The 17,537-nt window shown below is 33.6% G+C and overlaps 3 protein-coding genes across 15 annotated transcripts in view; 2 read left to right on the top strand and 1 right to left on the bottom strand.

The window, feature by feature from the left end:
* Window positions 1–8,410, bottom strand: part of LOC127858035 (shiftless antiviral inhibitor of ribosomal frameshifting protein-like) — a 76,703-nt gene extending 68,293 nt beyond the window's left edge. Inside the window, exons 1-8 of one of the 9 annotated variants that reach the window (XM_052394888.1) lie at window positions 8,192–8,398; window positions 5,793–5,835; window positions 5,162–5,273; window positions 4,941–4,981; window positions 3,745–3,856; window positions 3,327–3,367; window positions 778–889; window positions 244–284 (exon numbers count right to left, since the gene is read on the bottom strand). In XM_052394888.1, the coding sequence (XP_052250848.1) occupies window positions 244–284; window positions 778–889; window positions 3,327–3,367; window positions 3,745–3,856; window positions 4,941–4,981; window positions 5,162–5,273; window positions 5,793–5,834 (501 nt within the window). In that variant the 5' untranslated portion in view covers window position 5,835; window positions 8,192–8,398. Of the gene's footprint in view, window positions 1–243; window positions 285–777; window positions 890–3,326; window positions 3,368–3,744; window positions 3,857–4,418; window positions 4,561–4,940; window positions 4,982–5,161; window positions 5,274–5,792; window positions 5,842–8,191 lie in introns of those variants that run through there. The other 8 variants (XM_052394884.1, XM_052394885.1, XM_052394890.1 and 5 more) reach the window with 8 other exon arrangements.
* LOC127858034 (uncharacterized) overlaps window positions 1–17,537 on the top strand; it is a 120,938-nt gene that overhangs the window by 31,420 nt on the left and 71,981 nt on the right. The window lies entirely within an intron of this gene.
* LOC127858042 (uncharacterized) lies at window positions 8,448–11,492 on the top strand. Of its 3 annotated transcripts, none has more exons than XM_052394912.1 (4): window positions 8,448–8,763; window positions 8,960–9,116; window positions 9,330–9,462; window positions 10,833–11,492. In XM_052394912.1, the coding sequence occupies exons 1-4, from the start codon at window positions 8,718–8,720 to the stop codon at window positions 10,872–10,874; spliced, it is 378 nt and encodes a 125-aa protein (XP_052250872.1). In that variant the 5' UTR covers window positions 8,448–8,717; the 3' UTR covers window positions 10,875–11,492. The 3 variants fall into 3 exon arrangements, with proteins under 3 accessions (XP_052250872.1, XP_052250871.1, XP_052250870.1); XM_052394911.1 differs by having other exon boundaries at window positions 8,516–8,550; window positions 8,883–9,116; window positions 10,901–11,492; XM_052394910.1 differs by having other exon boundaries at window positions 8,516–8,550; window positions 8,883–9,116.

Raw genomic sequence — 17,537 nt, 5'->3', positions numbered from 1 at the left:
CATATTTCGTTTCAAAAAAAATGCAATAAGGTTAAACTTAAAACCAACAATTTCAGCCGCGTCAATGAAAAGGGGTCTTATGCGGCTCGCGTAGCTCCAGCCCAGACTGCGCTCCCGCGCTGTCTGATCATTAGCAATCGAGCTATTAGCACACATATTTACTCTATTATAATGATGATTAACAAGTAAGTTAAATTTGAAACTTGTGAAGCATTTAGTGCTCTTTTTTTAAATATAACTCACCCGGCTGGCTTTTAAAATGGCATCAATCTCTTCTTGAGGTGCTAAAATATATAAAACTTCTAATAGCAATGATAAGCTTCAGTGTGCTTACTATCTTGAAAAAGTAAGCAATGCCAAAATATAGAAGAAGTTCATACTAAAAAATTTTGTTTTTATTGATTAATATCTAATTTATTGAATAACAAATATACTTGTTATGTTCTTAAATAATACCAATAGCACGTATATTCAAAATGGGCCATAAGCGTAACGAGCGATTTATTATGTTAACGATGTCGATTGCAGATTATCCGAATAAAATATATTTAAAAAATCCATATTCGGGAAAACCATTTTGCTCGTTGAAACATTTTTTAATATATGTTCTTTTTTAAGATTGTCGTTTTGCAAAATTGGGAAAAGTTCCATTAACTAGCATAATGATGAATTGGATATTTACATATATGTGTTTAATTCTATTTGCATTGTTCTTGTTGCATTACCTTTTCGACTTTTAATGCTATCGAATTAGTTACTTAACATCATATCTCTTACCATTAAGTACATGGGACGCAGCTTGCTCAACATCTTCGTGAAAATGCTCGATGATTACTTTGGCTTCATCGTTTAAAAAGCGACCAGGAAACGATTCTTGGAAATTTTGAATCTAAAACATTATCTGGTAAAGGGCATACTTGTTTTATGTTCGTCGACACTAATTGTTTATTGAATGGTTATTGCTATTCATATGAGTCGCATTCTGAGAAAACTGGGCATAATGAATGTGCGTAAAGTGTCGTCCCAGATTAGCCGTTGAGGCCGCACAGGCTTATCACTGACGACACTTTCCGCTTTTATGACATTTTTCGTTTTAATGAAGTCTCTTCTTAGCAAAAATCCAATTTAGGCGGAAAGTGTCGTCCCTGATTAGCCTGTGTGGACTGCACAGGCTAATCTGGGACGACACTTTACGCACATGCATTATGCCCAGTTTTCTCAGAACACTACTCATATGTTAACTTTTTAGCCGGATTTTTTTCGAAAAAATCTCGGCTTATAGATTGATGTTGTCGGGCGGGCGGGGGGGCGGGCGGGCGGGCGGGGTGGCGGCGTGCTCGAAAATGTTAAAGTTCTTATTTCATGGTATAACTTTGGTATGCTTGGACCTAGAGTCTTCAAACTTGACATGAAGGTTGGCCAGGATTAACAGATGACCACTGGTCATTTCAAGGTCATTCATTTGAAGGTCAAGGTCACTGTGACCTTCAATATAAAAAATGTTAAAGTTGTTATAACTTTGGTATGCTTGGACCTAGAGTCTTGAAACTTGACATGAAGGTTGGCCATAACTAGTTAGTAACCACTGGTCATTTCAAGGTCATTCATTTGAAGGTCAAGGTCACTGTGACATTGAATGTAAAAATGTTAAAGTTGTTATAACTTTGGTATGCTTGGACCTAGAGTCTTGAAACTTGACATGAAGGTTGGCCAGAACTAGTAAGTAACCACTGGACATTTCAAGGTCATTCATTTGAAGGTCAAGGTCACTGTGACCTTGAATGTAAAAATGTTAAAGTTCTTATTTCATGTTATAACTTTGGTATGCTTGTACCTAGAGTCTTCAAACTTGAAATAAAGATTGGCCAGTACTAGAAGATGACCACTGGTCATTTCAATGTCATTCATTTGAAGGTCAAGGTCACTGTGACCTTAAATGTTAAAATGTTAAAATTGTTATAACTTTGGTATGCTTAAACATAGAGTCTTCAAACTTGACATGAAGGTTTGCAAGCACACTTAGATGACCACTGGTCATTTCAAGGTCATTCATTCTAAGGTCAAGGTCACTGTGACCTTGAATGTAAAAATGTTTAAGTTCTTATAACTTTGGTAGGTAAAAATGTTAAAGTTCTTATTCCATGTTATAACTTTGGTATGCTTGTACCTAGAGTCTTCAAACTTGACATAAAGGTTGGCCAGTACTAGAAGATCACCACTGCTCATTTCAATGTCATTCATTTGAAGGTCAAGGTCACTGTGACCTTCAATGTTAAAATGTTAAAATTGTTATAACTTTGGTATGCTTGGACCTAGAATCTCAAACTTGACGTAAAGGTTTGCAAGCACACTTAGATGACCACTGGTCATTTCAAGGTCATTCATTTCAATGTCATTCATCTAAGTTTATTTTCTTACATTTGATAATGAAATTGATGGAAACTTCAAACAATATGTTACTAATTTGCTAATAAAAAAATTGAGATCAAACTTTCCTAATTGTCAATTCAAGTTCATATTTGTGACCTTAAATGTTATTGTTGTTCATGTATATGCATGCATTCAAAACATAACACAAGGTTTGCTCATGCCTTGAAAAGTACTTCCATTTCATTTTGACCTTTGAACAATATTTCAGTAATTTAAGTATTGCATTGACAAAAACACGAAAGGTACTTTCCTGTCATTTAAATCAAAAATCCGGCTTCAATGCGGTCATCTCCGACCGCGGAACTCTTGTTTCAGGTATAAACTATGTTAATGAAAATATCAACTTCAGTGGTGTGTTAAAAACGAAATTTAGCGTAGCACGTAATTTGATCAATTAAATATTAAATAAGTTCAATTCATGTTTAAAACACATAACGGATGTGAGTGAAATTTATGTTACAATTCTTCGTAACTGTAAAGTGTATTTAAAATAGTTCTATTGCATGCGGGAAAAAGGTTTTGAGAATAACGTCATGAATTTTGCGTATTTTAAGAAATGTTCTAGTAAGCTGTTATACCCCTGATGTGATTGGCATATTCTAAGTGTGCTAATAACTAACGAGAAAGATATCATACGGAAATAAACTATCGCTTAATGGCTCAAATAGAAAAACATTATTGTTTCATCTATTTGTTCTGCAGTATAAAAAGTATACATAAATTGTCCTTGATTCAAAGCTCTTCTATATCTCTTCAATCGTTCAGAACTACCAGTAACTTTGAACACCAGAATATTGCCTAAATGAAATTGTCTTTATGTGTACTCTGATAGAACTATATACTGATCCGGTTTCCCCCTAATGTATATTCCTCTCGATTCTCAAAACTTTACTCACTCTGCTGTCTGTTAATATGCTGTGAATTTCTTCTTGAGATGCTGAAAAATTTACAATATTAAAATACATCACCACTACACACAAAACTGTTTAGGATACAAGTCTTGTATAAACTGATGTCAAGGTTACAAAGACGATTTTTTGTATCGATCTACCTCTGGATATATTTATGTAACCCTGTAATAATTCTTTTATATTTTAATATGAACCTGATGTACATTCGAAAACATCGCGTACTTTACGTATTGCAAATGGTTGACATTAATATGTTTGACCAACGCATACAAAATATGTTTATGTGCGAAAATATTGATTCATCTGCATGGTCGGTTTGAGCTTGAACCAAACGTAAAGGTGTACTTTCTTCTTTAGCTAGTTTGTTACATGACAATACAATTTATTCAACATTCGTTCTTACCATGTTTAACTATGGAAATTGCTTTATTAACATCTCTGTGGAAGTGCGCGATGATAAGTTTCACCGTTCCATTAGGAAAGCGACCAGGAAAAGATTCACGGAATCGTTTAATCTGAAAAAAAAACACTTGCGAATGTTTAGTGCATATAGTTTGTTTTAAAATCGTATAGCTTAGCGAAATTTTATTTTTAGATTTGTGTGTAAAACTGGTTTTAAATAAAGGATTTTCATTAAACAAGTGAAATAAACTGTGAAGAATGATGTATGTTCCTTAAACAAACTGCTAAAACTGTGTGGTCGAACAATCATTTTGTATATTCATAATGCGATAATGCGTTTTAGGTAAGGCGTAAGAGAGTTGTTTGTTAACAATAATACGAAGTTGCGTTTGAGGTAAGGCGTAAGAGAGTTGTTTGTTACCAATAATACGAAGTTGCGTTTGAGGTAAGGCGTAAGAGAGTTGTTTGTTACCAATAGTGCGAAGTTGCGTTTCAGGTAAGGCGTAAGAGATTTGTTTGTTACCAAAAATGCGAAGTTGCGTTTCAGGTAAGGCGTGAGAAAGTTGTTTGTTACCAATAATGCGAAGTTGCGTTTCAGGTAAGGCGTGAGAGAGTTGTTTGTTATTAATAAGGCAAAGTTGCGTTTCCGTAAGGCGTAAGAGAGTTGTTTGTTACCAATAAGGCAAAGTTGCGTTTCGGTAAGGCGTAAGAGAGTTGTTTGTTTCCAATAACCAGAACGACTCTAAATTGTTGTGGCGACCGTAAACTCATTTCCGGGTTGAACTGTCGATCCATTTTGTTTAATGCACTAAAATGACTTTTAAGTTTTCGAACACTTAATAGACTGTGAATTAACTTATATAACATGCAGGGATTTGGAACATTTATGTTTGCAATTAGGTATTTTTATTTGATTGAGAATCGTGAAAAAGAATAATGACTGAAGAAAGCTAAGCGCTGACCTACCGAATATACTATTTTAACGATGATAGTAAAAAACTAATGAAATTTTGGCTTAACTATTTGAACAAAATTAAATGACAATTTAAACAAGGAGCAGAATAGGAGCAATGAAACATTACTATAAAATGATTTTGTATGAGTCAAGAATGACTTTATTATTATAGAGACAAAGTAAGTCGAAATCAAACAAATGACTGAATAATGTTGAAAGTCCATACTAATAGTTGTACTCACCTTCAGTTTCTCTAATGTTACAATGATTGTTTGTTCAGAGGCTGAAATCAACATGCACGAATTATTAAAATATTTATACCTCATTATTACAAAAAAGAATTGACTTTGCATGATGATAGCTTTTAATTTTAAACAACACATAGTGATGGCGATAAAAAAAACTAATTAGATAATGCTGTTTGTTTGTCTGTAAAAAAAACTATTCTGACATAATATTCTACCATCGAGTACAAATTGTACCGCTGCATCAACATCAAGCTCAAAGTTGTCAACTATAGCTTCCGCCTCATCGAACGTAAAGCGACCATGAAACTTCTCACAAAATCGTCGAATCTGAAATGTAAATTAAAAAACGCAATAGGTATTTCGTATCAAAAAGTCCCATATACACATATGATATGTAACTTTAATGTAGAAAACTCAAAAACAGCCGACACGATAGGTATACGGCTAGAACAGATGTGCACATTTGTTCAAACATATAGCATTTGTTTTTATAATTGCAAAGCTGTGACAGTTAATATAAAATGGTGAGCTTGCATGTCCCCAAAATCACTTTAGGTTATAAAATCTCAATAGACCTAGTTTACTCAAACATGATCGTCAGTTCGTGCACAAATCGGCAATTTATATTTATTTCCGTTTAATTGATAAAATGCTTGTATCAGTTTAAACTTGAACGAAACAACAACAACAAAAGGAAATTTAGGACACAATCCAAAGGTATAATTTGTGCTATTGATGTTCAATAGTATCATGTTAATGTTAAAGAGCTATAATTATGATTCTCACTTTAAAATAAACATAAAATTAATGATTTAATAAAATGAAAAATACAATACTTCCACTCACTGTTCGTATTCTTTCCCATTTTGCAGGATCGTCATCGCCCATGCTATCGCTTGAAAAAATAGACATAAAATACGGCTAGACCACGGCTGTTAATCACGCGCGCCACTTCTTGTTTTAGATGCGTTATTAAATGAGCCAATGCAACTTTCAAAGTGGCGCTCAGGCCCGGGTGTTTTGAAATTTCATGGATAATTTTACAGGGTGATAAGGTTTTAAATGTGTTTTTGTTTTAAGCATATTTCGCTTTTTTAATGTAGAGGATATGTCGTTATGTACTTCAACCTACTACTAACAGCCAAAAGTATTTAAAAAACTTACTTTAGTAGGCAAGCGAATTGTATAAAACTTAATATGAATTTAAGAAAAGTCATTAAAACAAGAACAAAAAACCAGCAGTTAATTAATTAGCATACAAGGCAGGTCTTATCATGTATGAAGATTGTATAAAATTACCAAAATCGATTAGCAAAATGTTAACAGATTGTTAGATTAAATTTGCAGTTGTGATATCGCTACAGGGTTTAATCGCCCAAACGAAACTTACACTTCAATCGATGTTTTCTTTTCATGTATGATAGTTTATGATAGTAACAGCTTGCTGTTTCCGATGTGTATAAAGTGGATGCAGTCCACAGTTGCACGGATACTTTTGTTAAGTACTGATATACCAGAGTGGCTTGGCTTCTGTGTTAGGAAAGGGTCTTGCATTGTAATTGTTTACTTATTTCTGCGACACGGCATGTGTATTGCCAGTCATTTTGTACAGTACTTGCTGATGAACTTCTGCTCATTTAAATTATGTTTTGTGAGATATTTTCTACAAGAAGAAAATATTGTTAAACTTAATTTGCTGTATAATTCTATTTAAACTATTTGACACCTGGCTGTAGCCAGTTTTGACCCCAGGGTCATGGTTTGATAAAGTAGAGCGCCAATATACATAGTTACGTATTCAATAAAAAATAAATACACTTTGCAATTATTGTATACTAAAGTCCATAGAACAATATTATTACAGAAATTCTAAGTTGAACAAGGAGCATAACTTTCGTTAGGGTAAAGTCACACACATTATTTGGCATAGTAAATTTAAGTATAAATGAGAAACATATTTTATATATGCCAATTAGAATATATCTGGTGGTTACAAGGTAAAAATCCGTCTTTTGTGCCTTAAGACTGAAAAAATAATCGCTTTTGTCGAAATGGACGTATACGTCTAGAAATCCTACTTCCGGTTACAGTCAGTCAACCAGTTTAGAATCACCCAGCAAAATACGTTAATTCTTTTGACTACAATAATTTCTTTTGGGATTTAGTGTCAATGTGAGAAGATGTAAAAATAAAGTGTAAAATTTATCTTGTATGATCATAGGTTAGGCCAGACGGCATATGCAGTTTTTTGTCAAAAATAGCCAATTAAAGTTCACCCTTCAAAAATTATAAAAAATCATTCAACTTACAGAATTAGTATTTCAAAACATTGTCATGGCATTTGTTTTCAATCAGCAAAAAGTTGATTTGAACATTAAAAAGCTTTCTATATCCATATGCACATTTCAAAACATAACTCAATCAATCAGTTCCGGTTAGCTTTTTGCCGCATTTATCCCCCCTGTAAGCATAATACAAAAGCTTTCTTGCTAAAACTGTGTTAATTTATTCCTTTACCTAATGTATACCTTAGACACTAATCATTTTGTTTTTATTGGGGCATTATGGAAAATTAAATACAAATTAATCGGAACTGCTGATTATCCGGAGCTGGTTGACAAACTGTATATCAGCGGTAGCGCTTGAAAAATAATAAATTACTTGCTAACTAGGCTATAGATTTAATTTTATCTATGCCAATTAGAATATATCTTGTGGTTACAAGGTAGAAATCCGTCTTTTTTGCGCTTTAAAACTTAAAGATAATCGCGTTTGTCGAAATGAATGGATGTATACGTCTAGAAATCCTACTTTCGGTTTTAAAAGCGGTACCGTTTGCAAAATAATAAATTACTTGCTAACTAGGCTATAGATTTAATGCCAATTTTGCACACTTTGAAATTGCATCTATATGTATTGATTAACGTGTATTTCATTTCAAAGTCAGAGGCAAGGTGTGTAGCTTTAAGCGTAGAACCACATACAAATTGCACTGTTTAATTATTCTATACTGAAGTCCATAGAACAATATTATCACATAAATTCTAAGTTGAACAAGAAGCATAAATTCCGTTAAGTTTAGCGTAGAATCCCATACAAATCCTAACATACAAAATTGTCTATCAGAGAGAGCAGTCCAACCTACGGACGCACGAACGGGCAGACAGACAAACGGACTGACCACCATGGGGATTCAAATATGCCCAATTTATTTAGTATTATATTATGCATGTATTAAAACTTACGTGATGTTTAACAGTCCGACACCTTAAAAGGAAGTATTCCAAACGTGTCGGTGAACACGCTACAGGTAAACAAGATATTGACAATTCAAGATACAGGTAAAATGTTATCTAACAATAGAGATAGATGCGGTTTGTATGTCATTTAATTCACATTTTGTTCCGTAATAAGCTTTCGTATCGCTTACATAGATACAAAAAGTTGCAGTAAGATGATATGTTATTAACCATAGTCATTGAGTTAAGGAAGTAAACGCATGACACAATGCATAGTTCCGCTCACTAACTCATCCTTAGTGGTTGTTGCTTCACACGCTACATCCAAAATGGCGTCCGCTGATGCTGAAGCATCTAATACGCTTGTAAATATTTCTTACAATATTTCAGTTAAATTCCTACCAAATTATAATAAATTAGCAGATAGAATTTTAAATATAGGTCTTAATTATTAAACACAAGGATACATTCATAATATAAAGCTTTTTAATGAAGAAAACCGTGTGGTGTCTTCGCTGACTGCTGGAGATCAATGAAGAAAAATGAAAAGCCACATCGTTTAAACATCGATTTGTCCGGTGAAAAGATTACAGAATCAATTATTTAAAAAGTGTTCATTGTTATTGGTAACATCTTTATTAATCGTTAGTTTTTTTTATTTTTTATTGCATAATGCAAAATATTTACATTATTTCAGACTGACTGGGCACTGTTCACACATCATTGGATTGCTAAAAACATTACAGGAATTTAAACTTCATAACATTTCCGCAGTTCCTAGCCAACATAGATGTACACGTGTTCCACAGCAATGGCATGTCCCAAGAGGAGAGAAGATCAAGCCAGTTCCAATAAATCACGTTGTTGTTGCCAGGGCAAGAGAAACCAGAAAGAGGAAACCTGTCATGTGTCAGATTGACACTTCAGTAAAGTAAGACAACTAATTTTGTTTACAGTATTATGCATGATTAATTTCAGTCATAATGTTTAAGTAGCTTAAATCTGGTTAAACAATTTTGTATTAATTTTATACAGTGTAAACTTTCACTAAAGTACATGTACGCTCTTATTGCCATTAAACATGTATTTCCTTAAAATAAATTATTATCTAAAAAACAACACCTATGAAATATGTCTTATTAAGGTTGCCTCCAGTGACAGCCCATGATATAGAAGAACTACAGAAGGCATCAGGCACGCCTATAGAATACCTGCTGTCCCCAAAAAGACAAACAGTAAATACAAAGTTGGGACCTGGATCATACCTTTCATACCAGGCATGTATCATGCAGCTTATTCGAGCCATACAAGTACATAAATCACATCCATCTTATATTTTCCATCTTTTATTATATTATAATATGTAATTTTACATCAATCCATGACGCAAAAGTACATAATTGAAAATACAAATTAATGAAATAATGTATTTTATACAAAACATGTTATTTGGTTTTAACATATTTAGTTATGTACATGTATTTCATTTTAGCTCGATTGCATCAACAGCATTAGGGATCGAACTCACGAAATCCCGATCCCTTAGCGGACACCACATCCACTACACCACCGCGACCCCAACATATCATTACAATCTGCTTGTAACATATTTAAAATGACAAGTTATAAGCCTATGATGTGTCCTTAACAAAAATATTCTAATGCAGAGTCATCACAGCACACACAGTCCATATTTTGTTAGCCTGCTTAAATAATGAAGTTTGCGGTCTATGTCCAACCAACATGTATGTCTTTATTTTTGCAATTACTATCTCTATGTGCACTCTAAGTTTGCTTTTTTCTGTGTTAAATATGTGTCTGATTGAGTCATTTGGGAGGAAGAGGATGCAAATGGTGGAATATTAAGTGATATTCCTATTTAACTAAGCTCATCTTTAATAGTAAAACCTTTATTAGCCATAACCCCGTCTCCTTTATTTATATATCCGTGTTCTAATAAAACCTGTAATAATGAAAAAAATCAACTATCCTCACCAAATAGATTTATCCGATATTGCGCCTGTAAATAATTCAGATAAAAAGAAAACGATCCGCTAGGGTCGCAACCAACCAATGCCTTTAAGGTTGTAGATGTCTTATAATCACTGTAAAGTGGACTGTGTAGCCCAAGAGCATTAGGTACTTGTGTTTTAATTTCGGTTCCCTCTATTATGATAAGAGTGTTTGGAAAATCTTTTTTGAAATCTTTTTGGCATTTTAGAAATAATAACATCCCAATGAGGCCAGATTGATACTTGGACAAACTTGAAATACATAATGTCCAACATATTATTAAACACAATTCCAGCAGATTGTAATGATATGTTGAATCTCATTGCTAAATCCTTGCGACCAAAGCCATGTCTTAATCTGCACAAAGTTAAAAGTAAAACATTTTCACTTGAAAGCATTTTTAAGTCACTTTTTCATCTGGGTTAGGTAAACGAAAGACAAATATAAATTAAAAAAATGATATAAGTTATTCCAGTGTAGTAAAGAAATAACCCCTTCAGTGACTTTTCTCTGTTCCTTATGCCTTCGGCACTAAAGTGTTGTTGTTGTTGTTGTTATATTTTCCTTTGCTGTTCTTTAATAGTTACTCTCATACTTCTAATTTCTTTGTCTTTTTTCTAATTGCTTCCTTCAGATTGGCATTTTCAGCCCCAGTAAAACTTCCGCTAAAGTATGAAATGCTGAAAAAAAGAATTTTTATAGGCCTGATCCTGAAAACCTTGAGAAGTCAACAAGGCTACAAGCAGAGTGTACACTGTGGTATTCTGCAAGAAAAAACATACAGCATCTAAATTTGGAGAAGTTCTGAAAAGGAAGTCTGCACCTAGTGAACAAATGTTAAAGAGGTTATTTCATCCTAGTATTGTTCATGCAGCTTCCTTAAACTATGGAAGCAGAAATTAAAGTAAAGCAAAATCAAAATATTTAACTCAATTTCCAGACAGACATATTTACGAATGTGGTTTTGTTGTGAACAATGCGTTTCCTTTTCTCGGTGCAACTCCAGATGGCAAACTTTGTGACAATGGACAGGCAGGAATTATAGAAATGAAATGTTCTTACAGTGCAAGAGATATGTCAATTAGTGATGCGTGTAACAACGTAAAAAACTTTTGTTTATACAAGAACATGAATGGCAATATCTCCTTAAACAGAAGTAATGAATATTATGCTCAAATTCAGGGGCAGTTAATAATAACAGGATGTGTTTTCTGTGAGTTCATTGTATTCTGCCCAAATGAGAAAGATTTGTCTGTTGAGCGTATTTTCCCTGATGTAAAATACTCAATGCTTATTGCTGTGTCATTTTTCTTTGAACGGTTTGCCCTACCTTATCAAAAAAAGTAGCCACTGAATGTTTACCTGCATCTGTTTGGAAGTTGGTATCTATATGATTCCTGATGGAGTCCACAGACTTTAAATCTGTTGTTGCGTTTCTGAAATTCGAATGTGGAAATAAACAGAATCCATGCATGTCTGTGTATCTACAGTTTTGTATGCCAATTATGTACTACATTTGCATAATATTCTTTATATTGTAATAAAGTGCTGTTTAAAAGAAAGCACTTTTAAAATTAGTTTGGCTTGCTGAATGCCAATGGCATTTTTAAAGAATTTCATACGATTTAATCAATTATTTTGTTTTGTGAATAATGACTCTTTAAATCATTGATTACAGTAACATGTATAAGAAATTATTTCCTATGCGGATAGAATTTCTTACTCTTTCTGACTTTCCCCATTAAAATTGCCTTCCAATCGTCTTGGGTTCTTGAATTTGCGAGAAGTATTTATATGAATCTAAGTAAAATCATATTTAATATGATTGATGCTACACAAACTAAAATGGGAAGGAAGCATACACATTATTTATTTGTTAGGTTTTTCAGTATTCTAAGCTGATTCATGTACCCCATGTGAAACTTGGCAAAACACGTGTATATTTAAACCATTTTTAGGACCGAAACGTTTCTATATTGGCGGTTGATGTAAAATATCTCACAAATCAATACAGTCTAAAAATGTTTGTGTCGCAACTTATCCCTTTTAAATGTGATTTTGGTAAATATGTAATAAATAAGTTCAATGAGATCTAATGTGGAACCCGTCCCATAAAAACAAACATATCGAAATAGGCCGTTAGGAAGTCTTACACCGAGAAAATGTTGTAATATCAACTTCTTTCGGTCCCGTTTGGTACATTTAAGAACATAGTCAAAGAACTTAAATCTTTGCATAAATAAATATTGCGTATTATAATTTATTATTCATACACCATAAACAAAGAGTAGCATTCAATTGTTTGCCAAATTATGCAATCAAACAACAAAAACTTAGGTATATTTCATTTGTTAATTATAACTTAAAATGTTTGCGTTCTGACATCCTATTTTTAAAAATGGAGACCCACGTGATCGTTTTACTGTACATTTAAACGTTTGTCTTAACAGAAACATTGTGTCACTAAATTGGTTCGTGAAGTATATATGTCAAAATTTACGAGCTGACATGTTCTAGATACCCTTTAAGCATATTTGTACCGTCCTTCCACTAAAATAAAAATTTGGAAAACCAAGGTCCCAAAACCTTTTAAAGTCGTTATATGATATGCACATCTTGTATACAAGTATTATAACGTTGTGTGATAAATCAAAACATTGTTTCCTTATATGCATCGAAACCATTGGTAATCATTCTTCACAACAAACCCCGGAACACTTATTATACATGCCCTATCGAGATATTGATATTATAGTGCGGTATCAAGCCTAAACAATATTTTTTTAACTTGTTAATGCAGCTACTTTTTAAATTATTATGTTATCCTACATAAGTTTACAATCAATTGCTAATTACATTTACGATTATGTATAGGATATCACTTGTTCTATCTGCATTTCGACGTTAAGATCAAGAACGCGATAAAGAAGTATGATAAACTATATAAAATAGCCATAACTCATGAGTCAACGGCATGCGAACTTTAAAACATGTAAACACATGTGCCTTTTGCACTTGAAAGTTAACATATATAGCGATATCAACATTTAAACACACCTCATGGTCAATTTTTTTACTAAGTTGATAGCTACAGAAAATCTGCCTATATACGTACGGCCAAACGTATATCTGTTTAATACACTGTTTCTTTTGCAAGCCCTTTGTGAAAGAAACTGGGAAATAAGAATATATAACCGTATTATCAGACCTGTCAACTACATTCGTTGCTGCGCGCCTGACTTTGGACTGTCAAATGAGGAACGTGGAAGAAAGACTTCCTACGAACATTACTGTGAAGATTTTGTTAAAATATGGCCCAATTTGTTTCAGAAAATAGCGTAATTGTCTGCAAGTTATTTACATCAATGGATCATTAAAATCTTAGTCAATTTGGTGAAATAACAAATTCTTTAAGTTGAACAAATCTAAGTCAATTTTGTTAACAGACCGTTTTCTTGTTTTGATATTCCAGTTGGTGTTCTATTATTTTGAAATTGCTTCATATAATCCCATTATATATATATTCACTTAAATATATATAATTTAACTGTTGACTTTAAGATCATGATAATATCATTCCATCATATTTTTTAACTTAAAAATAATTTTTTTGAGATGTGTAAGATTTATGAATGTCATAGCGTATTTTATTACAGTGAGATATACTCGAGTACATATTTTGGTTATTTTAGTGGACAAACTGATACTTTATGGCATAAGGTGTGTATCGAAAAGCAGGCATAACCTTCACAAATATGTTTGCAACGCGACAGTTTGGTATTCTGTCCTGTACCATGCGTACATAAAAACATTTCCATGGAAGATGGTTGAAAAATGTAGTTAAACTAAATGACAAATCAATGAAGCCTCGAGACAGAAAGCATACAATAATGATGATATTGTAATTTAAAAAAAACATGCAGTCTTAAATGAACATAAAAGAAACACTCATGAAATTCAACATAAACCAGTAGTCATCACTGCGGAGAATCACGTGATCGCAAAAGTACATCGTACGCACAAAATGGGGAAAAAAGCTCTCGCTTTATGACGAAAATCAAGGTATTCTCATATTTTATAATATCAAAATAAAAGCCCTCGAATACATGTATGTGTTATTTAATCTTGACTGGGGTCAGAAGTGGCCACACGCAGGAAGTAAAATATTTTATTGACTCGAATAGCTAAAAAACTGATAAAATAACTTCTGCCGGACATGTGCCCAATTTGATGGGGGGGAGGGGGGCGCAGATATAAGACATTAGCAACAAACAGCAAATACACTTTACACAAGTTATGATGCTTCAAGAGGAATTTACTGGATTAAGGCATTTTGAGGACTTTTATATATATTATCTATTTTATATATATTATACCAGGTACACGAATGTCTTCCTATCAGAATATATTGCTGTTGATAACCTAGCGCAATTTTGAAATTATGCATTTGTACACTTCAGCATGTGGTGCATTACAACTAGTGCTTATGGTATTTTCTACATTGTCAGATACAAGTTCCAATAGACAAGGTCAGTGCAGCAAGATTTTTTTATAAACAAAAGTGTTAACAAGGTTTTGCTATAGCCATACAAGGTAAACTGCCCCGCTCCCTAGTGGCCATGTTTTTCAATGGACCGTAACAATTTTCGAATTCAACCGAGGTATCATAACAACAAATGTTCGGACCAATTTTCATGAAGATTGAAGTATAAATGTGACTTCTAGAGTGTTAAAAAGGTTTTACTATAGCCATGTCAGCAAATATGCTCCCCTGGCGGCCATCTTTTTCAACGAACCTGAACCATTTTCAAAGAAAGCTGATATATCATTAAGACATACGTTTTGACCAAGTTTCAAGAAGATTGAACTATAAATGTGAATTCTAGTGTTAACAATCTTTTTCTTTATTTTGACCAAGTGACCTAGGATTTGACCTGGTGTGACCCAGTTTCGAACACGACAAAGATATCATTGGGACAACTTTTCTTACCAAGTTTCATGACAATCAAGCAATAAATGTTACCTTTAGGGTGTTAACAAGGACAAATGTTGACGTCGCATTAAGAACAAATAGTGATCCTAAAAGCACACCATGCGCACCTTGTGCTCAGGTGAGCTAAAATTAAGAAACTTAACGTTATATGTTTTATGAAACAAATGTAATTTTTATTTGCACTAAACTAAATTTCCAGTACTTTATATTGGTTATGTCATAGTCAGAGAGGTAAAGATTATGCACATATACAGTTCATAGATTGGCATGTTCACAAATTCAAATATATGACTGTTAGTTTAAATAAAGTATTTATCACAGTCATTCTCAAGATTTATTTAAGTCATATCACGTTGATAATTTACTCATCAATCACTTGACCGGTTCGGCTGTTGGGGGGAAATGAGGTACAACAATACAGAAATCCTCCTCCAGTCAAGTCTGTTGTGTGCTGCTTAGAGAAATTCATCCATGGAAAGGGATGTCCACTCTTGCATTATCCGTCCAGCTTTTTTTCTGACGGCCTCGGCGTCGACCTCCCTCTAACGTGCCCTGGAGAACAGTCTTGCAAAGAGATTCGTGTCTTGTGACGTGTCCAAACCAAGCCAGCTGTACCTTAGCACAAATATTCGTGGCCATGGCATTGCAGTTATAAAATTGCCCTTACTGAAGCTTGTTTCATTCCGTTCACTGTTGTTTATTTCTCAATATGAAACAATGAAAAGAAATCAAGTGTAATTTGTCCACGGCTTAATTTATTTGCCCATCGATATGTAGAGAGAACATTACCGGATTCGATTTGCCGTTGGCATGTATGGTAAAGTCTTCTTGGATCTTGTGTAGTACAATCTGATCTCAGTTCTGAAATTTAAAGATATACAATGTAATAGCATACAGTTGACAATATAACAGCAAATACATTTTTAACACATTGAATAAACACTCATTCACAGATGGGCATGAAGGATTTCTTTGTCTATTAATTTTTGTAGTAAAATTTAAAGAATACTAGCGTCATACATAAATATATTGGCTTATCACAGATGTTATTACAATTTTATAATGATAAACATCGCATTAAAAGTAAAAACAGAAGCAGTTCAGATGATGTACTCAAAACCGTTCAGACGATGTACTCAAACAAAAAACGTTCAGCAGTGTACTATTTTCCAAATTTCTCGCCACATATCTAAAAAAAAAGCTAAAACAACGTGCAAAACCTTGTACGAAATATTCTAAGCATGTTATCAAGCAAAACATGTTGTATTTATGTCGTTGTTAGCCGTCTTGAATAGCAAACACGTCAAAATAAAGTATGTTCAGACGATGTACAATTTTCATTGTTTATTGTTCCTGAATGTTTGAGAAAACTACAGAAATCTAAGAAAAACGACAATTACCAGAGTACATAAGGCGACTAAGCGAGTACTCTGCGCATAGTTATCATTTATTTTGATATTATAAAATATGAGAATACCTGATTTTTGTCATTAAGCGAGAGCTTTTTCCGCCATTTTGTGCGTACGATGTACTTTTGTGATCACGTGATTCCCCGCAGTGGTCATGTAAACAAGAACAACTCACTCGAGGTATAACAATATTACTTATCACAAATGCAACTCTTAATAAGTGTGCACCTGCTAATGATATTACACTTAGTCCGATTAGTTTTTCTCATGATTTTTAAATGTTACCCATCCCGAGCAAAAAGGGGAAGTTACAGCTACGTATCTTTAATGTGTTTTGTAAGCAGCAGTTCTTACATGCGATGATCGATTAGGAATAACTTTGTATTCAAAGCTAGTGTCTCAGACGTGGTTTGCAAGTGGCGATTTAAGTTATTATTTTGTGAGGTGGTCGAGTATGGATGAACTGTGTAAGCTTGTCAATATCATACATTTTTTGTATGCGGCATTTTTTTCTGGGCTAGAAGAGTAGTAATGAATTGTGTATTGAAAGCTAACAGCCCATTCGTGTTTAATATTCGTCAATTGAATTATTCTTTCCGGGATAGTATATTGTATTTATAGTTATCATACGTGTTGTAAAGCGGCAAGTGAATTATTTTTTCCGGGATAGTCGAGTATGAATGTATGTAAACTGTGTATTTATAGCCATCATCTCATGCCAGTTTTGTAAGCGGCAATTCTTTTCTGGGCATTGTCGGGGGGGGGGGGGGGTATTAGGGGCGACGAAACAGAAATAATCTTCCAATCAGGTATGTTGTTCGCTGCTCAGAGTTATTCATCCATGTGGAGATACGTCCACTCTTTCACATTGTCCATCCAGCTTTTCTTCTGAAGGCCTCGACGGCGCCCTCCCTCTAGCATGCCCAACAATTATTTG

Source organism: Dreissena polymorpha, chromosome 14 (assembly GCF_020536995.1).
Source record: "Dreissena polymorpha isolate Duluth1 chromosome 14, UMN_Dpol_1.0, whole genome shotgun sequence".
In the NCBI taxonomy this organism is placed as follows: Eukaryota; Metazoa; Mollusca; class Bivalvia; order Myida; family Dreissenidae; genus Dreissena; species Dreissena polymorpha.
This window is presented reverse-complemented; position numbering and strand designations above follow the sequence as displayed.